The sequence below is a fragment of the Mytilus galloprovincialis genome, chromosome 3 (assembly GCF_965363235.1).
Source record: "Mytilus galloprovincialis chromosome 3, xbMytGall1.hap1.1, whole genome shotgun sequence".
Lineage (NCBI taxonomy): Eukaryota > Metazoa > Mollusca > Bivalvia > Mytilida > Mytilidae > Mytilus > Mytilus galloprovincialis.
The window spans coordinates 32,751,138-32,778,863 of NC_134840.1; the positions used below are offsets into that span (position 1 = coordinate 32,751,138).

A 27,726-nucleotide genomic window follows, 5' to 3' on the forward strand; every position below is an offset into this window, starting at 1 on the left:
TGTTAAGACTTTAATTAAGGTGAATTTTATACAGTTTTCCTGTTTGTTAGTGCATTCATCATGTTGATTGTCAGATACTCCAAATCTTGCCCTTCATTTATATAAAACAACTCTGAACAATTAATCAATTAATGGTCTCTCTTAAGATATGATTACTGATGCCTTCTTTCACAAACAAATGTTCCAACTCCCTCAGGCAAAGAAGACTTTTATAGATGAATTTGACTATTCTGTTAAAGGCCCTTTCTGGTCATGTAGCTCCCAAGGTTTCTACATATTCTCATATCTATGGCTTTCAAATGTTGAGTTTTGAGCATTTTTTATGAAAAGGTATAAATCCAGAAAAGCACTTCTGACACACTGAGGGTCAAAGTGTTAATTTCATTTAATAGATAATTTGAAGTACTTGGTCAGTCTATGGAAGAAGCGTATCGATAAAAACTTTTCTTATATCACATAGCGATATTGTCTAATATCAATTGTAAATATGCAGATATTCCATGTGGAAAATGTTGTTTTCGGCAACGAAAAATTAAGAAAATACTAATTTTAAAACTAATTGTTCAAATATAAACAACAATTGAGTCTAAATATACATGCAGAAGTTAGTTAGAAGCTTAAGTTTATGTCAGTGTAAAATTTGAGGTGTTGTGTTTTTCTTATATACATAAATAAACAATGCAATACTTTTAAAATATCAATGTGATACTTTTAAAATATCATAGCGGTGTTTTTGTTATATCAATATTAGTACCGATTAGTATTAATATTAGACTGTTGTACCCATATTTTGACAATTTTACCTATTATGTCTGTTTTGTTCACACATCATGGTAAATATGACAGAATTTGATGAGACTGTCATACACGTGAGAGGTGAAGTGCTATAAATCCAGGTTCAATCCACCATTTTCAAAATTTGAAAATGCCAGTACCGAGTCAGAAATATGACAGTTGTTATCCATTCGTTTGGTGTGTTTTATCATTTGATTATACCATTTGATAAGGGACTTTCTGATTTGAATTTTCCTTGGAGTTCAGTATTTTTTTTAATTTTACTTCTTAGTAGTATTGTATGTAAATAAGCAGTTTGAAGATCATTGCTTAAATTCAAATTGTTTTTGGTAACATCTTACAAATTTCTCAATTGGTTTTGGAAGCAAATCTAATCAAATAAGAGTGTAATAAACAATGCCGTAATCAAATAATCAAATAGCTAAGTATCAAAATGATTGACCTGTACTTTTGAATCTCCTTTTTTAGCTCACCTGGCCCGAAGGGCCAAGTGAGCTTTTCCCATCACTTGGCGTCCAGCGTCCGTCGTCGTCGTCGTCCGTCGTCGTTAACTTTTACAAAAATCTTCTCCTCTGAAACTACTGGGCCAAATTAAACCAAACTTGGCCACAATCATCATTGGGGTATTTAGTTTAAAAAAAATGTGGCGTGACCCGGCCAACCAACCAAGATGGCCGCCATGGCTAAAAATAGAACATAGGGGTAAAATGCAGTTTTTGGCTTATAACTCAAAAACCAAAGCATTTAGAGCAAATCTGACATGGGGTTAAATTGTTTATCAGGTCAAGATCTTTCTGCCCTGAAATTTTCAGATGAATCCTACAACCCGTTGTTGGGTTGCTGCCCCTGAATTGGTAATTTTAGGGATTTTTTGCTGTTTTTGGTTATTATCTTGAATATTATTATAGATAGAGATAAACTGTAAACAGCAATAATGTTCAGCAAAGTTAGATTTACAAATAAGTCAACATGACCAAAATGGTCAGTTGACCCCTTTAGGAGTTATTGACCTTTATAGTCAATTTTTAACCGTTTTTCATAAATCTTAGAAATCTTTTACAAACTCCTCTGAAACTACTAGGCTAAATTAATCCAAACTTGGCCACAATCATCTTTGGGGTATATAGTTTAAAAAATGTGTCCGGTGACCTGGCCATCAAATCAAGATGGCCGCCACAGCTAAAAATAGAACATAGGGGTAAAATGCAGTTTGGCTTATAACTTAAAAACCAAAGCATTTACAGCAAATCTGACATGGGGTTGAATTGTTTATCAGGTCAAGATCTTTCTGCCCTGAAATTTTCAGATGAATCCTACAACCCGTTGTTGGGTTGCTGCCCCTGAATTGGTAATTTTAGGGATTTTTTGCTGTTTTTGGTTATTATCTTGAATATTATTATAGATAGAGATAAACTGTAAACAGCAATAATGTTCAGCAAAGTTAGATTTACAAATAAGTCAACATGACCAAAATGGTCAGTTGACCCCTTTAGGAGTTATTGACCTTTATAGTCAATTTTTAACCGTTTTTCATAAATCTTAGAAATCTTTTACAAACTCCTCTGAAACTACTGGGCCAAATTAATCCAAACTTGGCCACAATCATCTTTGGGGTATATAGTTTAAAAAATGTGTCCGGTGACCTGGCCATCAAATCAAGATGGCCGCCACAGCTAAAAATAGAACATAGGGGTAAAATGCAGTTTGGCTTATAACTGAAAAACCAAAGCATTTACAGCAAATCTGACATGGGTAAAATTGTATATCAGGTCAAGATCTATCTGCTCTAAAATTTTCAGATGAATCGGACAACTCGTTGTTGGGTTGCTGCCCCTGAATTGGTAATTTTAAGGAAATTTTGCTGTTTTCAGTTATTATCTTGAATATTATCATAGATAGAGATAAACTGTAAACAGCAATAATGTTCAGCACGGTAAGATTTACAAATAAGTCAACATGACCGAAATGGTCAATTGACCCCCTAAGGAGTTATTGTCCTTTATAGTCAATTTTTAACAATTTTCATAAAATTTGTAAATTTTTATTAACATTTTCCACTGAAACTACTGGTCCAAGTTCATTATAGATAGAGATAATTGTAAGCAGCAAGACTGTTTAGTAAAGTAAGATGTACAAACACATCACCATCACCAAAACACAATTTTGTCATGAATCCATAAGCTTCCTTTGTTTAATATTCACATAGACCAAGGTCAGCAACACAGGCTCTTTAGAGCCTCTAGTTTGTTATTATCTTGAATATTATTATAGATAGAGATAAACTGTAAACAGCAATAATGATTAGCAAAACAAGATCTACAAATAAGTTTTCATGACCTAAATAGTCAATTGACCCCTTAAGGAGTTATTCCCCTTTATAGTTAAATTTTTGTAAATGTTCAAAAAGTAAGATCTACAAACACATCACCATCACCAAAACACAATTATGTCATGAATTTATCTGTGTCCATTGTTTAATTTTCACATAGACCAAGGTGAGCGACACAGGCTCTTGAGAGCCTCTAGTTTTTTTAAATTAGACCATTGGTTTTCCTGTTTGAATGGTCTAACACTAGCAATGTTCTTGTTCCTATATAGTGTGGTGTTCGCGGTGAGCCAAGGCTCCGTGTTTAAGGACCTACTTTGATCTATAATGGTTTACTTTAAACAAATTATTACTTTGATGGAAAGTTGTCTCATTCGAACTCATGCACCATCTTCTTATATCTATAAATTTTTAAAATTTCCCCTTATAAATAACTGCTTTCCAGTCCTCCAACTGAACAATCTAAATTTATGAATATGAGTACGGCCTTCAACAATGAGCAAAGCCCATACCGCATAGTCAGCTATAAAAGGCCCCGATAAGACAATGTAAAACAATTCAAATGAGAAAATAACGGCCTTATTATATAAAAGAAAAATGAACGAAAAACAAGTATGTAACACATAACCTAACGACAACCACTGAATTACAGGCTCCTGACTTGGGAAAGGCACATACATAAATAATGTGGCGGGGTTAAACATGTTAGTTAGTTGGTTAAACCATGTGATTGAAAACAATAGACTGAACAGGTTAACACTTTCAACTATCAATAGGGTCAAGCAACATTTTCGGAATGATCAGTTCATGTAAGCGTTAATTGTGTTACAGTTACGAAATTTTAGTGATGTTGATCCTAAAACATTGAACTGGTCATGATCTAAGTTTGTTTTGCAGTTTTCTTGACATGCATTGTGACGTGTCATCGTATTAATTCTATATTAGAAAACTATAGCAGTTATATTAGAAAAGTATCGCATTCATAAATTTTTTATATTAAAAAATCATCGCTATGATATAAGACAAATATTGCATTGATATTTTAAAATATAGCAGTATCGTTGACTTATAGGTGATTTTGGCGTAGCAAACAATTGAATTCATCTCAATTGCATTCCACTGAATTTGCTACATGATATTTATAGAATGTGTACATCTACAAATGATAAATCGTGCATTTATGTTTCATTTATTCAATAATTTAATTTTCTCGTTTAAAAACACCTTGCTTGTTATTACATAAAATAACTCATGAAAATTATACACCAGACGTATGTCATGTTAAATGTCACCCTGTTTTAAGAAAAGAGTCATTACTTTATACCGAGAAATCTGCCTTTCTTCGTACAAATGCTAACATTCGTCTGAAATCTCCCACAATGCAACTCGTTGATATAAGACAATATCGCTCGTTGATATAAGAAAAGCTTTTATCGAATCGCTTCTTCCATAGACTGTTGGTGCTCTTAAGTCTTACTGTTGTGAGTAGATCTTATGTAGATCTGGTATAGTATATACTATTGAGATCCACTTCAAAATTTTACACTGAAATTGAATTCTTTAACCTGGCAAAGAGATATACCCTTGAAAATGATACTTTGGCCCAAACAATTCACTTTAAGTCAGCAATTAGCACAATAGGACTGCAATCAGTTATAGTATGGCATTCAAAAACAAACTCTTAACGGGAACGAAAAATTCAGAAATTTTGCCATTTGATAAGGAGCATAACTCTAATACAGTTAAAGTGACACCACCAAAAGTCAAGCTTGATCTGTATTTTGTTGTAATTATCATTGTGTATATGATTCATAACATTTGGTTGAAGCAATCTAAAGTCAGAGAACGGAAACCCACTTTGGGATGTACGGACAGATGTACAGACAGACAAGGGTAAAGCTTAATCACCCTTTGTCTATGCAGGTTCTGAATCTTTCAGACAAAATGTACTTAAAAATAGATATTTACATGTAGAAAAGGTTATAAACTATACTGACATATTGGATGCTCTGTTTTCCTTAATATAATATAATTAGCATAAAGATACAACAGCTGAACACATGTTGGAGAGACAAATTATAAGAAAAGAAAGGTTAATATGGAAAAGTTTCAAATCAATAATTTGACATGTGACACTTGGTTTTACAGAGATATTTAGAATACATTAAGTAATATAACTAAATAAATTGTAGTCATCTTTAGAATTATTGCAATAGTAAGTATTAAAGCAGCAATATTAATGGTACTGTTAAATGATCGATATTGTTATATAATCAGATGTTATTAGATTTATTTACAACAAGTGGTAATTCAAATATATATATATTGTTTTACAGAGAATGAAAATGGACCATGAGTCAGAGATTAACAAGATGAGCAAAAATGTGCCAGTTTATAGATGATAGAATAAGAGAAGCATGAAAGATGAGCATGTTGCACTGCTCCCATAGACATGATAGAAGTGATGCGGTTCAGAAAAAAGCGAAATGTAATTCTTTGTCTACTTGGTGTATTTGCATTGACAACCATAGTTGTTATTGGTCCTTTTAATGATCTAGAAAATACTGCAAATTTACAATTTGTCTGGAAAGCCACTTTCCCAACACTGGGGTATTTTGAAAAATCTAAATCAGATCAAAGAGTTAATCTTCAAGATCTTGGTGTGACAGGAAAAAGAGATATTTCAACTACATGTCAGTTTCCTCGACTTTCTCTTTATAATGATGCAAATAAAGACAAGTTTGAGACTTTGGACCCTTTAGTTTGCAGCTATGGTAACGACTTATTTAATTTGGAAAATGGGATTGTGAAAATTAATAAAACTGTTTTAAAGACATCCACTGATAATGCAAAGATAGAAAAATGTGAATATTTAGCAATAGAGAGGGTACATGATGACTACTTCACCTATACTGAACCAGTTGTAAAAGAAAAACATCCATTTGATATGATCATTCAACATGATTTTATACAAGTAAAATGTAACTTATTTAACCCTGAGGAAGAGGCTGCTAAAATCAGGGTAAATAAAACAACAGCTAGAACGTCTAGTGATTTGAGTGAAGTAACAGACATTGAGGAATGGTATAGACAAGATAGTCCATTCTTGTATCAGGAAGATGATATGGGCAAAGAAGAAAATTTTGACTTTGATCAATTTATAGTTCAAATATACCCAAAACCAGAAGTTCTGAAAAGAACAAGTAGTGTACCATCTGACCATGGAACTGGACTGAACGTTCTTATTATAGGTCTAGACTCATTATCTCATTTGTCCTTCCAGAGACTACTACCATTGACATACAGCTACTTCCGTGATGAATTAGATTTTACAATACTGAATGGATATAATATTTTAGGTGATGGTACAACAGCAAATGTGATTCCCTTACTCACAGGTAAATACAATTGTAATAACTATAAGACTAAAACAAAAACACAAAATATTGTATCAGTATAAAGAATAGAAAAACAAAGGATATGGGGTAAAGTTCTATCCATGACACTTAATCAGTTCATGCACAACAACATAAAAAAAGACACGAGAAGCCAGAAAATATTTGGTTTTGAACTAAATGTACTTGTCAATTTCACAGAAAATATGCTATTACCTATATATATTTTTATTTTATTCCAAAACTTTCACTCTAAATTTGGTCTTTTTATATATCTGGACACATAAAATAAGAATGAATGTCACATGAAAACCTTCCAAAAGTATATTACACATGAACTATCGATGTGGAAAAATTACATCATTCCAAACCTTTCTTTTTACAGGTAAAATAGAAATGGAACTTCCAGAGGTAAGGAAACATATGTTTGAATCAGGATACGTTGATAAGTACCCATTTATTTGGAAAGAATTTGAAAAGCATGGATATGCAACAGTATATGCAGAAGATGAACCTTCTATTGGCACATTTAATTTGAGACTAAATGGTTTTGAAAAACAACCAACTGATCATTACATGAGACCTTTTTGGCAAGCTGTGTGGCAGTCAACTTTACGTGAAATCAGTCCACGATATTGTACCGGTCATACACCTCATCATCATTATTTACTAGGATATATAAAAGATTTTTTCATCAAATACAAAAGTATGCCAAAATTTGCCTTTCTATTCATGGCTGAATTAACACATTGGAAAAATGATCCTGGTCAATATTTAGATTCAGATTTGAAGAAATTTTTCCAATGGTTCAAACATTCTGGTGAATTAGAAAAGACAGTTGTCATAGTGATGGCAGATCATGGTGCTAGATATGGGAAAGTAAGAAGTACTGTTCAAGGAAAAATTGAAGAACGAATGCCAATGATGTCTATACGATATCCAATTGAGTTTCTTGAAAAACACCCCATGCTATTAAAAAATTTAAAATTGAATAAAGACAGATTAGTGACACCATTTGATATTTATGAAACTGTTGCAGATGTGTTAGATAAATCAAGATTTTCTCCTACATCACCTGCAGAATCACACAGAATAAGCTTGTCACAAGAAATTTCATTCAATAGGACTTGTAAAGATGCCCACATAGATACACATTGGTGTTCATGCTTGTCTCGACTTCAACAACATATTGACAATGAATATGTCAAAAAGATAGCTGATAAACTAGTTGCATATATAAACAGATTAACACTTCCTGTTAGAAAACACTGCAGAAAACTGGAGCTGAAAGAAATAAAGTCAGCATATCTAATGATTCCAAATGAAAAGGTTTGTACCAGTACTGTTGTTCATGTTAAGATGTTATCTTAGCATGAAACAACCCACACCAGTGACATGTCTATTCAAAGCACTAATAATTAACTCATTATATTGATTCTGTAATAAAATTTGCTTATAATTTTATATTTGCATGCATATACAAAAGACAAATAGATTATCTCCCTTTTATTCTAGACCCTATACTACATGTACTAGGAAGAAACAACCCATCCCTTGCACACCAGTGGCACGTCAATTTAAAGCACTGAAAACCCATATGGTATTAATTCTTTATATAATATGCTGATATTTTAATATTTACATGTATTTATTTACCAAAAAACAAATAGGTTATCTCCCTAATACAAGCTAAAGAATACCAAATTTTACTAAAATCTGTAACATAGCCCATAATGGCCATTTATAACTTGACCATAAATTAAAGTAAGCAATAATTCTTAATGTATATACTCAATACAAATTTCACTCATTTGTGGATTTGTGGGTATAGTTTTTGTGAAATTGTATTTTTGAGAATTGTATTAAGTAATAAACAACTATCATGACTATGTTTTAGGTACTGAAGTTTGTACGAGAGAAAGACCAGGATTACAGATATGCCAATTTCAGTAAAGATGCTTTGTTAGACATAGCTCATTATGAAGTCACCATAGAAACTCATCCTCAGAATGGACTTTTTGAAGCAACTGCAGTAGTGAACTTTAAAGAAGGAAGTGTAAAACTCAATCCAGATATTAGTCGATTAGATTTATATGGTCAACAACCATTATGTGTTCAGAAACGATATCCTGACTTGAGGAAATTTTGTCTGTGTAAAAATTACAAGTTATCAGAGGGAATTTAATTATTAATTAAAAGGGGGAAAATATATTTGAATCTCGGGGCAGCTACTTATTATATATTATATTATTTATTATGTTTTATGAACAATATAAGGGGAATTGCAGAAAAATGAATTTATGTATATGTCCTTCATATCTTTTATATATCATTCTTTTCATTGAAATTACATAAATAAGCATTACAGGCAATTTCTAAAATTAAACTACACATAAAAAAGAAAATGTGGTATGATAATGCCATAAGAGACCAAAATGTATACTTGTATACTTATAAGCTTCTTAATCAATAAATTCAAAAGGTTCGTTTCTTTTGATTCTGAACTGATTAAAGTAAATAGCATGTTTTTCTGCATTATGTATTAATGTGATATACCTGGATTTGACAATCTATTTATAAAAAATGAAACAATTTTTATTTAAACACATTCATTATGTTAAAAAGAATAAGATCCAAATACATTTCAATTTGACATTTTCACATTAAATCTACACATATTGCAACATTTTTCTACTAGTTGAGTAAAGTTTTTTGTAGTAGTGTGAATTAGATTATTATGATGTTGACCTTAGTTTTACCATTTTGTTTTGTATTCTAAGTTGTCATGAAATTACAATATTTTGACATTCAAATAGAATATTATATAGATCTGTGCCATGGCTTTGAATTTTTCAAATATGTAGAATTTATAATTATTTCTGTGATCTCAGTCCATTATTTTAGTTTGAATCCATTAAGACAAGATTGTTACTTTTTCTTTTTGTTTTTAAACTATACTTATCATAATAATTGTGCAACATATTCATCTAAATATTTCTATTTTTATGGGTCCATGATTTCCACTGCCTGTTTAAGAGTCAGGATTGTGATAGATTTAAATGTGAATGGATACTGCTTTTTAAAATTTGTTTCAGTCACATGTGATATGTGTCCATTTCTTCACAGTATTTTTAGAATATAAATTTCTATAAGAAATCCTGTTTTTTTAAAATGTTTTGAATTGAAGAATCATATATATGAACATTTAGTGAAAGTCCAGCAATTTTTGGTGCATTTTTTTGTATTTTAATTTATACAATGAAATATTAGTTGTAACAACTGGTTGTTATTTTATAGTGTCTTATATTTTTGTTAATGCAGTATTTTATTTGATGTCTTTGATATTCTATAGTTGTATTGCATTAATTTTGTCATTGTGCTATATAATGATATCTAGATATGATTCTGGAACTGACAAATTAACTGTCATATGTAGAATGTTCTTACATACAACCTGAAATAATTAGTATCAAAATGAATAGATTTCATTATTTACTTAAGGCAAAGTATATGTAAGTGTGTGAAGAATATCAGAGGTATGTAATTCAGTTATAATAAAATACTTAAAAAAGGTTATAACAAATATTGGGTATTTGGTATTTTCCTTGAAAAGATAAAGGTTGTCAAAAATGTTCTTATTTAATTAATGCATTTGGTATCTTCCAGTGAAAGACATCAGTTCCCTAAATTTAATTTGAAGCAATACCAAACAAATTTTGTTTTGTATTTCTCTTCTGAAAATTTGAGCAAAATGCTAAGGTTAAGTATTATTGCACAAGATTAATGCAACTTCCTGAGCTGTTGTTTTTACATTGCAATATGAATTCTTCAAATATATATTTTATACCACCTGGTACATGACTTTTGGCAAGCTGTTAGTTATTGCTGTGTTATATATTATATCATTATTTAATAGGTAAGTGCCTTAACTGTACTGATTTTGTTATATATATTGTATCATTATTTAATAGGTAAGTGCCTTAACTGTACTGATTTTGTTATTTGATCTTTTATGTACATTATACAAGTCTATTTACGGATATTGAAAAAGTGAGTGGGTTGAGATTGAAAAAAATAATATATTCAACCTGACCAAATATTTATGTGCCTGTCCCTAATAAGTCTGGAATCTTAGTTAGTTAATGTCTTTTGATATTTCATCTTTTTCTCACTTGGTGGCCCTCTGTCTTTCAGTGTAAACTTTTGATAAAATGTTTCCTATATAACTACTGGGGCAAATGTTACAAAACTTTACCCAAATGTTCCATAGTGACTCTAATTTTAAAATTATCTAATGATTTCATGTATCAAACATGGTTGAGGTTGCTTAAAAGAGAATGCAGGGGGTAAAATCCAGTTTTTGTTTTATACATTTGTATCTCTAAAACTAAAGCAGTTTGAACAAACCTGACATAAAGGATAAAGGATTAACTGTTCCAAGGTCTATCTAAGTTTCAATTTTTAATAAAAAAATGATAACCTATTTTTGAGTTATTGCCCCTGTAATTTAATTTCTAGCAGATTTCAGTTTTTGGCTTAAATCTCAAAAGTAAAACAGTTACTGACAGCAGAACTGACAAAGGGTAAAATGATCAACAGTCTTGAACAGATCAAGGTTTATCTATTACAAAATTAATAAACAGTTAAATCAGACATTTTTTGGTTCCTTCACCTGAAACAGACAGAAACTTATTACCAAAAATGGTCAGCAAAATAAGATCAACAAAGAAGACAACTTGGCCAAATAGCATAAAAGGTACCAATTTTACTGCATTAGATGTGTATTTCTACATTAATGTGTCTACAGTAATGCTCTAGGCCATACATAATATTTGAATATCCAAAACTGAATACAAACCCAGAAGAGCTGATCATACCAATTCTTCCTTATTCATATGATCAAAAAACCATTTTATTGGACCTTTTTTGTTTTTACGGTTCATGTCTGTCATATTTGTTTTTCACAAATTATAGTGTTATAAATTAGGCTGTTAGTTTTCTAAATTGATTAGATCCATATTTTTCATGCCTTGGCTTTTTAATGTCGACTATACAATATGGGTTTTTCTAATTGTTGAAGGCTGTACAGTTGCCTATCATGCCTATATTGCTTACATTCACTTCATTTGAACTTTGGCGGATAATTGTCTCATGGCAATCATACCACATCTCCTTATTTTATAATTTTAAAATGTATAATGTTAATACCTGTTATAAGTTGTCATTTTATGACAGGGATTTTGCTAATAAAAATATGGAACTTTTGTTGTTGAATTTATTAAACTTTTTAATATGAGTTATATTTATATATTTCTGAGTTTAGTTTGACGTCCATTTTTGGTGAATTAGTATACATTATTGTTCAGGAACCAGCTGAAACCAATCTAAGGTGGTGATATTTTCTTGCTGTGTTGAATACCAATTGGTGGCCTTAGGCTGTTTTCTACTTCTTTGTTAGGTTGTTGTCTCTTTGACACATTTCCCATTTCCATTTTCAAATTTTAATAATTCATTGATGCAGTTTAGTTTTATTTTTATTTAGTCAAATCTGTTGAATGAGCTATTTAAATTATTCTAGTGCTATTTTTCAACATTCATACTAGTATCACATAAACCCTACCTGATCCAAACAAAAGTTAGGTCATGGTCAGATAAACCAAACTAGAAATATGTGTACACCTTACAATTATTAGATACACCAAATATAGTTGACATCTTGCTTATAGTTTCTAAGAAACAGACTTAACCAAGAAAACTAAACATTGATCAATGAACCACTAAAAACTAGGTCAAGGTCAGATGATACCTACCAGACAGACATGTACACCTTACAATCAATCTATGCATTAAATATAGTTGACCTATTGCTTATAGTATCTAAGAAACAAACTTAACCATGAAACCTACATTGACTAATGAACCACTAAAATTAGGTCAAGGTCAGATGATACCTGCCAGACAGACATATACAGCTTACAATCCTTCAATACAAAAAATAAAGTTTACCTTTTGCCTATAGTTTAAGAAAAACAGACCAAAACACAAAAACTTAACATTGACAATTGAAGGTCAAGCTCAGATGTTACCTGCCAGACAGATTTGTACACCTTACAATCATTTCATACACCAAATATAGTTGACCTTTTGCTTATAGTACTTGAAAAACAAACCAAAACACAAAAAAACTTAACACTAACAGGTGAAACATGAAAATGAGGTCAAGGTGTGAACCTGCCAGACTGACGTGTACCCATTACAATCAGTACATACACCAAATATAGTTGACCTGCTTATTGTATTTGAGAAATGGACTATATTATGTAACTTTAACCTTGACCACTGATCCATGAAATGAGGTCAAGGTCAGATGATATGTCTATCTTTCAAGGAACACGCATACCAAATATAGTTACCCTATTACTCATATGTGAGAAATTTACATGACAAGAAAACTTATTTCTTTTCAAGTAGTCACCTATCCATGAAATTGAGGTCAAGGTCTATTGACCTATGCATCACAGAAACTTTGTTTCATAAGGTGTGAAAGATATGGAGCATCCAGGTCTTTTAGCTGCAGAAATAAAAAATGTTTATACTAATAGCTTTCACTGCTGCTGGATAATTATACCTATGTCTTCACATACTGTTACTTTTGTGGCAGGCAATACAAATACTTCTTGTTTAAATTGTTTAAAATTTGTTTTTTACAGCTTGCTATGCAGTTTTGGTCATTATTGAAGGCTGTATGTTGAACTATATGTTTGCAAACTTCTACTTCATTTGGTCTCTGTTGAAGAGTTGTCCAATTGCAGTCATACCACATCTTTTTTTTTTATATACTTTCTCAGATGTAAACTTTGCAAAATTCACTCTTGTGCATTGGTGATTGTTTTTGTTGCACTTTTGCGTTTCTGTTCTTCCTTTGTTTTCCTCTTATAGTTGATATGTTTCCCACGTCATAAGTTTGTAACACAGATTTGTTTTCTCTCAATCGATTTATGACTTTTGAACAGTAGTATACTACTGTTACCTTAATTTAAAGTTCTTCTGTATTATAAAGACAGATAAATCTAAATTGGTAGAGACTGGAAAAAATGTATTTTTTGGAACTTGTTTGCAAGAAGGTCTTTGTAGCGCTTTACAGTGATCATAAACCTGTCAACACTGAGGATGAGTTCAAACCACCTTTTGCCAGTATGAGTTTAACTTGCATCTTAAAGTTACAGTTCATGGGCTGTGTCACAGATTTTTGGTTAAATTTTGTATAGGACTTTTGCTTGTTCAACTGAAAATAAAATAAATAGTGTATAAATCATTAAAGGTTCACGGAAGGAACATATATATTATAAGATATACTGTCCCCAAGGTCATGGCGAGACAAATTTCTTTTTATGGTATACATCATACAAAGATGTGTTCTAGGTGAAAAATATCACAAAGCATTGACAGAAGTGTACCATCATTGTAGTGCATCTGTAAAACATTAATGTTAGATGTTTTTCACCCTTCCAAACAGGTTAAAGATTGTTTAATATACCAAAAACTAAGGTTTGGGACCCCATGTTTATTTGTCATCATTAAACAGAAATTAATCTATCAACATCATATCAATTGATTGTTAATCCACAATGATACTCTGGCTTTCTCTACCATCAAAACTGGCTGCCATAATACGGCCAATATTGCTGATATATGTAGTGGTTTCGATTTGGCTGCCATAATATGGCCAATGTTGCTGATACATGTAGTGGTTTCGTAGACCAATATTCTATAAATCTGAACTATATGAACCCAAAAGTAAATAAGAGGCTCTAAGCATCCTGAATTGATTTTTCTGAATAGAAATTTTACAATACATGAAGTTACAAGTGGCTTGTAGAGTGTCTCCACTAATCCAGATTTTCTCCTTGCAGTATGAGAGGAGAAACTTTTTAAAAAATCTGCCTATCACAAAAATAAACGAAGTGGAATTCAACCAATTTTTTGTCAAATACAATTTTTGAGAAGGATGTTGAAAGATAGAACCTAAGCGTTATTAACAAGTTTTTTTTTTCTGTAGCCAGTTTTCAAATCATCAAGCTAAAACAAGAGTTTCAGTTTTAAATTTTTATTTCGCATATAAAAATACCAATATTTATATTATAATATCACAGAATCAACACACTCCTTCTGGCAGTTCTTTATACAAAAATAAATTACAGCACTAACAATTCTAATTTAGCTTAACTCCACAATCTATTAGTCTATGTGCCATTAAAATTATTATGTAAGCTAAATTTACAATTAATATATATATGTCTTTCCATATTGATCAGATTTAAACATGAGTAAAAACTTCATGACTAAATAGTTGATTAACTAAAAGTAAAAAAAAAATAAACTGAATTAAAAGTTTCTTCTTTGGTTCTTTTTTTCATAACCATGATGCATTACAAGTCATCTGATATAAAAATAATGATTAATGAAAAACCATCAAAAGTTAATATCATATCCAAAAATCAATATATTACAAATATTATTTCAGGCAAGATATAAAAACTAATCTTAATTACATTAATAAATAACATTTATAATACAACTTTACAAGCTTCTAATTTCCCTAACATGTCGAATGACCAAACTAAAAAAACAAACAGTTAAAGCCTTCTCTGTGAAATATGCATATCAGGTACTAGTATGTTCTATTCTGTGAATAACAGAAAACTTGGTTCTTATTTGATATTAGACATTTCTACAGACATATTTGTACTATCTATATTGTTTTTCTCTCCTTCACAATGTTACAATCCTTATCTAATTGGTCACGAGCTCTGTTTTTTCTGCAGCTGTTTCTTTCTCATGTTTTCCTGAAGCTTCTACAATTGAAATAAGATATATTATCAAACTTACTTTCATATCCCACAAAGAGTTTAATTTTTGTATTCACATGAATATAAATCAAACAACTTTAAGACAAATCTATTATAACATAACAACTATATTAGTTGAACTATATCCGTTGGTTTGTAGCTTAGTTATAAGAATCAAACTTTACTAGAATATTTAGATTTTATTAGATCAAGTGGCTTTAAATATGCTAAGTTGCTTACATATTAGAAAAACAATTGTAGATAAATGATGCTAAGAAGTGGTACTATCTTGAATAGTCTTTGACAACATGGGGTAACAATGAGATTTATTATACTTCATGTCAAAATGCCAGATTTTGATTGGCTAATACGAGGGTGTTAATTTACTCTATTACCCTTCATGGAGACGCTTGATCAAGTGTGCGCTTTTTAAATACGACTCTATCCTATGGCAAATACTCTATTACCCTTCACGGAGATGCTTGATCAAGTGTGCCTTTATTAAATACGACTCTATCCTATGGCAAATACTCTATTACCCTTCACGGAGACGCTTGATCAAGTTTGCGCTTTATTAAATACGACTCTATCCTATGGCAAATACTCTATTACCCTTCACGGAGACGCTTGATCAAGTTTGTGCTTTATTAAATACGGATGGTTGTACAAGACGTCATAGTTTATTACTTTGAATTTGAAATTTAATCGACAGTAATAACAGAACATTCAGTATAATAAATTAATAACACATATCTGAGAGGGTGATAGAGCAGATTGTTACCCCTCGAAAAGACATTGTCAACCTTGGCTTCGCCGCCGTTGACAATGTTTTCTCTGGGTAACAATCTGCTCTATCACCCTCTCATCTATGTGTTATTTATATAATATTATGTATAGTCCAGCACATAAGATATGTTAGAAGTCATGTTTTTTTTCCTTGGGTGATTATATTTGCAAAGATCCAATGATGTGCAGCAAAAAAAAGCAAGGATGTATATTTTTATTAAGATATTGTTTCAGCAAATTGAGAACTAATGTTGATAGTCTCAAAATATATATAAAACTTATATAATGTTAAACTCTTATTTAAGCAACTGATATCAAGAAATAACACTTGAAATTCAAATAATTTTTTCCCTAATTTATAACATAAATTGACGTAATCTCTTGAGAAATATAATGTTATCTATCCTAAAAATAATTGATATGTTGAAATCTCATTACCTTTTTATCACCCTTACTATAAGATGTATGCAAGATATACTAAGAAAAAAAGCAAGGATACACTTTAATTTGCTCAATGAGGAATGTTATTTTGTTGAAAGGAAAATATCTACCAAATTATATATTACTATTTGCATGGTTAAAATTAAAAAATTTCCACTTTGGCCAAAAACATTGTGAATCAAGGTGACTAAGGGAAGACATCAAAAGTTCAATGTAGGATAAACCAGATGCTCCACAGGGCGCAGCTTTATACGACCGCAGAGGTTGAACCCTGAACGGTTGGGGCAAGTATGGACACAACATTCAAGCTGGATTCAGCTCTAAATTTGGATTGTGATTAAATAGTTGACACAGCATAGGTTTCTGACACAGAATGAATGTAGTCTAATAAACTTAAAATTTGTTTTTTGCCTTTGAGCAATTCACTATGCGGTTGAATATTAATCCTCTCAAAAAAATGTTTGAAGAAATTATCTTTTTATTTATGAAATCTGAAATGAGAAAAATTGACCCCCCCCCCCCCCTTTCCTTATTCCAAAACTGATCTCAATTCAAATTACTATTGGAGTTTGCAACAATAACTACTCATTTAAATACATCATAAAATACTAAAAGGTAAAAAAGTGCTTCTTATCACTGAATGGTAAAGATTGTTTTAATTTATCAGTTGGTAGTAAAAGTGAATATACATTGTATATTGTATAAAACAATGATTTAATAAAAGTTGATTCAACTACTATTCTGGACAAAAAAAGAGAACTCCAATTGAAAATTTCTTGGTATTGCACAATATTGTGCAATTAGATATTTCTTGCTATTGCACAATACTGTGCAATTGAAAATACTTGCTATTGCACAATACTGTGCAATTGAAGATTTCTTGCTATTGCGCAATACTGTGCAATTGAAAATTTCTTGCTATTGCACAAAATTTTGGATCCTGATTTGGACCAACTTGAAAAATGGGCCCATAATCAAAAATATAAGTACATGTTTGGATTCAGCATATCAAAGAAGCCCAAGAATTCAATTTTTGTTAAAATCAAACTTAGTTTAATTTTGGACCCTTTGGACTTTAATGCAGACCAATTTGAAAACGGGACCAAAAATTAAGAATCTACATACACAGTTAGATTTGGCATATCAAAGAACCCCTATTATTTAATTTTTGATGAAATCAAACAAAGTTTAATTTTGGACCCCGATTTGGACCAACTTGAAAACTGGGCCAATAATAAAAGATCTAAGTACATTTTTAGATTCAGCATATCAAAGAACCCCAAGGATTCAATTTTTGTTAAAATCAAACTAAGTTTAATTTTGGACCCTTTGGACCTTAAAGTAGACCAATTTAAAAACCAGACCAAAAATTAAGAATCTACATACAGAGTTAGATTCCGCATATTAAAGAACCCCAATTATTCAATTTTGATGAAATCAAACCAAGTTTAATTTTGGACCCTTTGGGCCCCTTATTCATAAACTGTTGGGACTAAAACTCCCCAAATCAATCCCAATCTTCCTTTTATGGTCATAAACCTTGTGTTTAAATTTCATAGATTTCTATTTACTTATACTAAAGTTATGGTGCGAAAACCAAGTAAATTGCTTATTTGGGCCCTTTTTTGGCCCCTAATTCCTAAACTGTTAGGATCTTAACTCCCAAAATCAATCCTAACCTTCTTTTTGTGTTCATAAACATTGTGTTTAAATTTCATTGATTTCTATTTACTTATACTCAAGTTATTGTGCGAAAACCGAGAATAATGCTTATTTGGGCCCTTTTTTGGCCCCTAATTCATAAACAGTTGGAACTAAAACTCCCAAAATCAATCCCAACCTTCCTTTTGTGGTCATAAACCTTGTGTAAAAATTTCATAGATTTCTATTTATTAAACTAAAGTAATAGTGCGAAAACCAAGAAAATGCTTATTTAGGCCCTTTTTGGCCCCTTATTCCTAAACTGTTGGGACCAAAACTTCCAAAATCAATCCCAACCTTCCTTTTGTGGTCATAAACCTTGTGTTTAAATTTCATAGATTTCTATTAACTTAAACTAAAGTTATAGTGCGAAAACCAAAAGTATTCAGACGACAACGACGCTGACGCCAACGTGATACCAATACAACCAAAAAATAGAGATATATGTAAAAATCGATTTTAGATATACAAAACTTGCAGAATTTTACCCCCATCGATCTTTTGATGTCTTCCCTAACGAAACAGAAATTGTATTTAATTGTTTTTCTTGTCAAAAACCGGTAAAATAGACCAAATTGACTCAAATTGCTGGCTTGCAAACAAATTTTCTTGAACTTTCTGTGAAGTGTTCTATGAGTATCCAAATGGTCTATGATTTTCTTTGAGTGCTCATGTGTTTGTGAATAGATGGACAGATGAATGACAGTCGTGTGTGTCAAACAAAATTCCTAAATATTTCCATTAAATAGTTTAAATGTGTATCCTTTCATTTTTTTTTTTTATTAGTATCTATATATCAGCTATTTACTTATTCTGTAACTATGGAGAGACCTATTATCTCAACAAACATGACATGATACATGTATATAAAACAACATTTCACTTTTCCTACAGAGAGACCTATGATCTCTACAAACATTAAAAAATACATGTATATAAACTGCAATTCACTTATCTACTGATAACATTTTTTTTATAACTTGGTTGTAGTATACAAAAGTATTTTCTCACAAACCAAATCAACTTGGAATTTTGTAATTCTTTATATGTCTTTCACATGAAAACATGAGAGTCCCTTTCTTCTTCCACTGAATGAAATCAACCATTATTTTAATTCACATTTATAAGCTCATAAGCAATATACTTTACAATATATTTATGAAATTTCTACAACACACAGGAGACAATAATTTCATCAGTGAATAAAAAAGACAATTTTTGTTGTCGATTGTTGTAATGAACTATCATTAAATGTCCTACAACTAGTCTTTGATAAACATTTTTGTTACTACTTGAAGTAGTCTGAAACATGAGTAGATCAATAATTGATCAAGCCAGTGTCAATGTGACACTTTTCAAATTTTTGAGACTAATAAAACGAAATTCATATTATCTAATGCTTGATTTTGAGAGGTCTCTTTTTATACAATATTCAAATCTTAACAATTTTATACACTACAACCAAGAGTTAAATTTAAACACACTTAATGAACATTAAGTTATATGAAGAAAACACACACACACACACACTCATGTGTAAAACAACACTATATATGATACATGTAGATGTGAGAGTTTTAGGTACCAGAATATTAGTGTACTCACACAATGGTATCTCACTCCTGTTAGCGAGTAAAATTATCAGTTATTAGGTTGGTTTTATATGGTTTATCATGATCTATGGATTGATGAAACATGAAGAAATGCAAAAATGATTTTTCTAGTGAATGAAATCTACTTTCTATTGAATACAGTCTAAGGAGGGAAAAGTTTGTGTCTTATAATATAATATCTCGTCTACTAAATTCAAAAGAAAAAGTTTTCCATTAAATCTTCACAAATGTAAGGCTAAGGCATAATCTGTGATAAAACAAGAATGTGTACACAGATTCCCCACTCACACTATCATTTTACATGTTCAGTGGACCTTGAAATTGGGGTCAATTACTTAAATTTGGCATTAAAATTAGAAAGATCATATCATACGGAACATGTGTACTAAGTTTCAAGTGGATTGGACTTCAACTTCATCAAAAACTACCTTGACCAAAAACATTAACCAAAACTTTAACCTGAGCTATGCACTATCTTTTTCTTTGTTCAGTGGACCATGAAATTGGGGTCAATACTTTAATTTGACATTAAAATTAGAAAGATCATGTCATAGAGAACTTGTGTAAAAAGTTTCAAGTTGATTGGACTTCAACTTCATCAAAAACTATCTTTACTAAAAACTTTAACCTGAGCTTTGCACTATCTTTTTTCTTTGTTCAGTGGACTGTGAAATTGGGGTCAAAACTTTAATTTGGCAAAAAAATTAGAAAGATCATATCATTGGGAACATGTGTACTAAGTTTCAAGTTGATTGGACTTAAACTTCATCAAAAACTACCTTGACCAAAAACCTGAAGCCGGACAAACAGACAGACGGACGGAGGGACCGACCGATGGACAAACGAACGAACGGACAAACGGACGGACGAACGAACGGAGGAACGAACAGAAGGACACACAGACCAGAGAATATAATGCCCCTCTACTATCGTAGGTGGGGCATAAACACAAGTATTTTTGTAAAGTGTTGAAAGTTTTGCTTACCTGATTTAACAAAAATCACCAAATAACTTAAGATGTATTACTAGAAGTTAGCAAATATATAAACTAATATGCTGTGACAATGCGATAGATTTTTATTTTTGTCTTTTCAAATTAACCCTGCAACATTTCAAGACTATTCAACAGGTATGGTTTTAATGAAAATTTTACAAAAACTGTAGAATCAATTAGGAAGATCCTTTAAGAATGAGAATTTTTGTTTGTTTGCATTTCTGTGTCAATAACAATCTGTGTTTCATGCATTATATTGTGTTTACAGCTATAATCTGAAGAACAAAGAGGGTATGGTATATAGGATAAAAGGACTGTAAATCATTCACCAAATATATAATCAGGGGAATTCCTTCATATGGAATTAAATCAGTAGAAAACCTTCACCTTAAAACAGGGATTTTTGACGTAGATTTGGAATCCTGAAAGTAATTATAAATGCATGAACTAAGTAATGAATGACTAAGGACTGAGTATAGTTAGATTATTATATATTATGATACTGCTTACTCAATAAGTAAAATAACCATTATTAGTAGCATTTGATTATCACAACTCTGAATTAATCTTCATTATTTCAACACAATTAATTTTAATTTTCCTATTTTACCACATCATTAAAGTTACTGACAACATCTTGTGTACAACACATGTTGGTTACTAATGTCACTTATTTGTAATCAGTCATAATTTCATAAAATTCATAAATATTATATCACCTATAAGTATCAAAGAAGACAATTTATATAATATTCTGTAAAAATTAATTCTATTCTCTCTGAATTCTTACTTTATTAAGTTACTGCACAGTTTTTTTATTCATTTATCTTTTTAATATTGTTACTGTAAGGGAGTCTGCAAATTGTCTCCCCTTTCATCTTAAGACAAAAAATTATTGTGTTATCTATTTACTGTTTCCCTAGATAAAACTGTTTCATTAAAACATGTTTCCCTTTATTTCAAATATAGCAATATGTTTTTTCCCTCATGTAACCAACATGTGCTGTATCTAGTTTAAAGTTTTGACACAGTTAAGAGTTATCTTTCTTGGTACATACTGCTGTCTTTGGGGCATTGATAGTAAACAGCTGAATCATTCTCTGTGTAATACATCAAAAGTTTAACAAAATCAAGTGAGATGAAAACATATGTGTCAAAATACATTTATGTGGACAATGCTTGATTGGCCAGTATTAGAAATATATCTCACTTAACAAATAACTAAAACTTCTGTCTTTTTTTATGTTTCAGTAGCCATGTTTTAATCAAATATATAACTCAAATACAGATCCCTACTTTGCCATAATTCTACAAATATGTAAACAAGAAAAATTTGTAAGGGTTCCGCGGAACTCAGTGTCTTGCCTACTTTTGCTGTCAATCGCAAGCTCAACAAAAATTTTAAAAACTTTAACCTCAGAGTGAATGTATTGTTTCATGGCAGAAAAAACTAAGTTCATTTACAGATAAATTACAGATAAAATGGATTTTTTTAACAAAATTTACTTCTGGTTACTATCTTATGATCATAAACAAGCTTCTATCTAAGATTGGTACAAATCCAGGATAGTTTATGAAAGTAATTGAAATTTTAAAACTTTAACCAAAGAGTGAATGTAATGCTTCCAAACAGAAAACAGTCCATTAATAAGTAAAATAAGGAAAAAATGGAATTTTATTTTTACAAAATTTCCTTCTGAATACTATGTTATTATCATAAACAAGCTTCTTCAAAGTTTGGTACAAATCCAGGATAGTTTTAGAAAGTTATTAAAATTTTAAAAACGTTAACCACAGAGTGAATGTAATGTTTCCCTGCAGAAAAACTAAGTCCATTTATAAATTAAATACCGAAAAAATGGAATTTTATTTTTACAAAATTTACTTCTGGATACTATCCTATGATAACTACAAGCTTCTGTCCAAGTTTGGTAGAAATCCAGGATAGTTTGAGAAAGTTATTAAAATTTCAAAAACTTTAACCACAGACGCCGCCGCCAATGTAGACAGAATGTAGGATGGCTATGTCTCGCTTTTTCGACTAAAGTCAAAGGCTCGACAAAAAGAGGAGAAATGGAGGTTTTGAGTTTTTATGAAAAAAAAGGAACATCTATCAAACAATTTATTTTTAAAACTCCACACTTCACACATGCAATATAAAAAAACTGTATTTGAACTAGCAAATGAACATCCTTAGAATTCATGTACTTCAGCTCCTTTTATGGAAATAAATAAAAAAAATATTAGCAAACCTATTTTTTATTTCTTTGTGAACTTATTGTTCAATAAAGAAGCAATGAGAAATGATAGATTATAACTTCAAACTATGATGAGCTGACAAAAGCACCAAACAAATAAAAATAAGAACAAAACATGACGACAAGATTTTTTTAAAGACTACATTTATTCTTTTAACTTTGAAGCCAATTCTTACCTTTGCAACTTATTGGATTTATCTAGTTTATTCATGGACCTATATCAATAGGGAGTCCTTCAAAGATATATCTCTATATTACTGGCCAGTCAAGCTCAATCTTTAAACACTATTCCACAAATAAGAATAATTTTTATCTGTTCATCAACATATTCATATTTGTTCAAAGGTTGGTAAATTTTTAGCTTACAGATGATACACATTTAGAATCCAAAGTTCAAACTTTTCTTAAATGTGGAATGATGATAAATTTTGTTTTACATTGCTCTTTTTTTACTGGTATAGTTTACAGACAAACCTGTGACAGGAATTTACAAATACGTATTCACTATTCACTTACAAATAATCTTGATGGCTGAGTATAAAATGAAAATAATTCAAGCTAAACATAGAAAAAGCTTTAATTCAAATCATTTTCTAAAGTGATATACACACTAGCAGACAAAAAATATGCAAATAAAACTGCTATACACAAAGCTTTTTATTTCACTTCATAGCCACTGAAATCATTTTTAAAATGAGGCTACATATATGTGGTAGATATGTTCATGTCTATTTCAACCACTGAGTTAATATGAAATCCATAACTTAAACAAGATTTTCAAATTTCTACAGGAATTAATAGATGGATTGTGGGTAAACTTCAAAGGTTCCAGAAATTGCTTTCATGGAACAGACTGATAAACTGTTTTAAAAATTACTTAATTCAGCAATATTGATATAGAAATGGCAAATACCGGTATCAATATTAATTTCTTTGGTTTAACCTGGTTCAGGATCAAACACACACAATCTCCCAATGCGACTATGAGACCAGAGAGGCGATATTATAGATAGGCAAAGCAAATGTTTACCATAAGAGGATGGGGTATGATTGCCAAAGAGACATCTCTCCACCAAAGACCAAAAGACAAAGAAATTATCAATTATCAATAATTTTATGGTCTTCAACAATGAGCAAAACCCTTACTGCATACCTAATCTTGTAATCTTGATTACATCCAAATAAGTATAATGACAGTTACTAGAATCCAGACTTAATGGAAATATAAAAGTTATGAGGTACAAATAAACATTGCATGCTCTTGAATGAATATTACTACATGTAATTCCTTAAATCACTTTTTTATATAGCTTTACACAGTTTATCAATCTCTTTGATGTAAAAATAAAAAAAAATTATAAAAAGGATTTATAATTAAAATCAGTGGTTAAAAGAAAATTTCTCACAAACTTGTTTGAAATTAACTTTTATTCAATAACAAGAAGCTTATTTTATTACTATTTTACTCCCATCTTAGATACAAACCTTTTGGAATTCTTTGACTTTATCTCTACTAGCTGCAGCCCTTTTTTGTTTTTCCTCTGTAGTCTCTCGACTCTTTGGACTCTTCTTTTTCTCCTCGCTTGGGATTTCCTCAGGTTCCTCTATACCCAGTCTATTTTGTAATCTAAACAATCGAGGGTTGTATGCCCTATAAGTCAGTAAATCAACAGAAAAAAGACAAAATAAATCCCCAGTTGCAAGTGGAAGATGGAAACTCTGGTTCCCATCATGCCTCAGTAGTGATGCAGGGTACAGCCATATATATGACCAAGAAAGATTAGATATTGCTTCTGTCATAAAAAGATGTAATAGATTTTGTCTTTAAACAATAAAACTGTTTCATGTTTACAAAACTTTCTGTAAAGAATATATCATGGTTATAATATATCTTCAAAGTTCAAAACCGAAAAAAAAGGAATTTTGTAAATATTCATTGGACACTTTTTAGAATTTGACTATGCAATGACTGAGATATGCAACATTCAACCGTTACTGGCCCTATATTCAGCCTACCTGACACCACCTGATCAATAGGAACCTTAATCTCACCTACAAATATCAATCAAAACATGGTCATAATGCACCAAAAACCTTGTTGGATAAATAAATGATTGAAAGGAATTTTAAATTATATTCTTTAAACCTCATCACTCCATAGCTGAATAATTGCAGATCAAATATATAACCACAATTCCATTTGCATGAAAATTAATGCTCGTTTTATTTTTTGTTTTCTAATATTATATAAAAGTTTGAGAAAAACTAATTTAATTCTTGAATATAAAAACAAGCTAAATAAATTTCTTTTGTTTTTTTTTTTTTAATTTTCAATTCATGGTTATAATTTTGATACAGCCAAAATCATTGCTTCAAAGATTTTTTTTTAAATTTCAAGTTTTAAAGGGTTGTGATTTTGAAAATAAATTTCCTGGAAAATGATAATACTTGAATTAAAAGTATCCAACAAGGTTTTTCTGTGCTTTTGGGAATATAAATCAATTAAATTTTTTGTTCTCACCATTATTTTGGTATGTGAAAGTGGGCACACTCAGCCATATTAGATACTAGGTCACATGACATAGAACATCAGTTAAATGTGTAGTGTGAGTCACTGCATTTTTCTATAAGGTCAAACACGGCACAATTATTTTTATAGGAATATGATATAATTTATTACAAAACCCTAAATAAAGTGTTTGTATTGTGGTGATTTTTTACTCAAAGTCTAGTAGTGAGGCCTTTAACATGGACCAATAGCCCACACCTCACTGTGCAAGTTCAAGATGAAACCTAGCACTGGTTTGAGTGGAAACATTTGCTTAATTCATTTTTTTTAAGACCAAACTCATTAAAATTGTCTTTCATATATAAGTAAAAAGTTACTCATTTTGATTGCGTTACTGTATTTGCCAAAATATTCAACTTACAAATCCACAGCTACTATTAACAAAGAGACATATCTGACCAACAAGGCTGAAATTGGCAATCAAATGGGTTTAACCAAACTAACAAGAGAACTTCATCCTCAACTGACCTAATAACTACAATTCCAATCAACTCAGAGTCAAGGGATTATATCTGGGATGAAAAGATGAATAAATGTTGAAGTGTCTCCAATGAATTAGACTTGTTAACACATGTGAGCAAGTAAGTAAGACCTGTCCTAAGTCTGCACAAGTTGAGAATGGCAACAGAGACAACTAATTAACCAACAACAACATTATATGTTAAAATACACAAACACATGAAAATATTGTAACCAGCATTGACATTGTTTTGACTTGAGACAGTAAATGAAACATATGACAGCGTTAAACTAGTTTTTAGAGTAGTCAAATCCTCATCTTTTAAATAGACCAATCAAAACAAAATTAACTAAATTTACTAAAAACCAATAAGGTTCAACATGATTAATCCAATCATATCAATATTGCAGATTGTGTTACCACAGCCAACATGTTAACATCAAATCCATGTCAAAGGAAAACAAGAATGCAATGAAACATAAAATAAAACACCATTTTTCAACCAATCAAGGAAGGAACAATAAAGCAAACAATTGTAAATTGACCTAAATTTTGTCATGAGAAACTGAATAAACAAGAATGTGTCCAAAGTACACAGATGCCCCACTCGCACTATCCTTTTCCATGTTCAATGGACTGAGAAATTGGATAATAATCTAATTTGGCATTAAAATTAGAAAGATTATACTATAGGGAACACATGTACTAAGTTTCAATTTGATTGGACTTCAATTTTATCAAAAACTTTAACCTGAAACTGAAACTGAACCGTGAAATTGGGGTCAAAAGTCTAATTTGGCTTTAAAATTAGAAAGATCATATCATAAGCAACAAGTGTACTAAGTTTCAAGTTGATTGGACTTCAGCTTCATCAAAAACTACCTTGACCAAAAACTTTAACCTGAACGGACGCACAAACGAATGGACGGACGAACGAACGAACGAACGAACAAACAAACAGAGCCACAGACCAGAAAACATTATGCCCCTCTACTATCGTAATTGGGGCATAAAAAAGGTTCTCATGTTATTGAACAAACTTGTTGGGACCCACCTACAAACTATCTCAAACTATTAACAAGATTCTCTTTAGTCATATTAGATGATTTAGGCAAATACAAAGTTACATAATTCAAAATGATTAACAGCTAGAATTTTTCAAATATTATCGGAAAAAGTTTTTTTTTATTGATTAAGAAAATGAATGACAATGTCTCCAAGTTTGGCTAGATATTTAATGCAAACTATTCTCTCAAACTTACATATACAATATTCCATTAAAAAGTTTACTCAATTATTTATAATGATGTGTGTAAGCAGGTTATCTTTTAAGTTTTCTTTTTGTCTTACAAAACAGAATTTTGACTGTTTTAAGATGTATGTGTTACTTTAAACATATAGAAGAAATTATCTGTTAATTCAACCAGAAACCACTATTGAACAGTGTTGTTTTTTAACGTACCGTTCCACCTAAGAATCAGGCAAGACCCAATACATGACCATCTTTGATTTTCTTTATAATTACAAGTAACTAGTGGA

The 27,726-nt window shown here is 30.7% G+C and overlaps 2 protein-coding genes across 12 annotated transcripts in view; one reads left to right on the forward strand and one right to left on the reverse strand.

Annotated features, from left to right (window-relative positions):
- LOC143067743 (uncharacterized) overlaps nucleotides 1-11,780 on the forward strand; it is a 17,364-nt gene extending 5,584 nt beyond the window's left edge. For both annotated transcript variants that reach the window (XM_076241236.1, XM_076241235.1), the window contains exons 2-4: nucleotides 5,458-6,519; nucleotides 6,902-7,845; nucleotides 8,414-11,780. In XM_076241236.1, coding sequence (XP_076097351.1) covers nucleotides 5,574-6,519; nucleotides 6,902-7,845; nucleotides 8,414-8,701 — 2,178 coding nt within the window. In that variant the 5' untranslated portion in view covers nucleotides 5,458-5,573 and the 3' untranslated portion in view covers nucleotides 8,702-11,780. The remainder of the gene's footprint in view (nucleotides 1-5,457; nucleotides 6,520-6,901; nucleotides 7,846-8,413) is intronic.
- Nucleotides 11,781-14,607: 2,827 nt separating this feature from the next.
- The window catches only part of LOC143067763 (uncharacterized), a 50,617-nt gene continuing 37,498 nt past the window's right edge, over nucleotides 14,608-27,726 (reverse strand). For 3 of the 10 annotated variants that reach the window (XM_076241275.1, XM_076241265.1, XM_076241269.1), the window contains 3 exons: nucleotides 24,644-24,809; nucleotides 21,959-22,000; nucleotides 14,608-15,371 (listed from right to left, as the gene is read on the reverse strand). In XM_076241275.1, the coding sequence (XP_076097390.1) occupies nucleotides 15,318-15,371; nucleotides 21,959-22,000; nucleotides 24,644-24,809 (262 nt within the window). In that variant the 3' untranslated portion in view covers nucleotides 14,608-15,317. Of the gene's footprint in view, nucleotides 15,372-19,898; nucleotides 19,916-21,287; nucleotides 21,323-21,958; nucleotides 22,001-23,674; nucleotides 23,690-24,643; nucleotides 24,810-27,726 lie in introns of all 10 variants that reach the window. The other 7 variants (XM_076241272.1, XM_076241267.1, XM_076241266.1 and 4 more) reach the window with 7 other exon arrangements.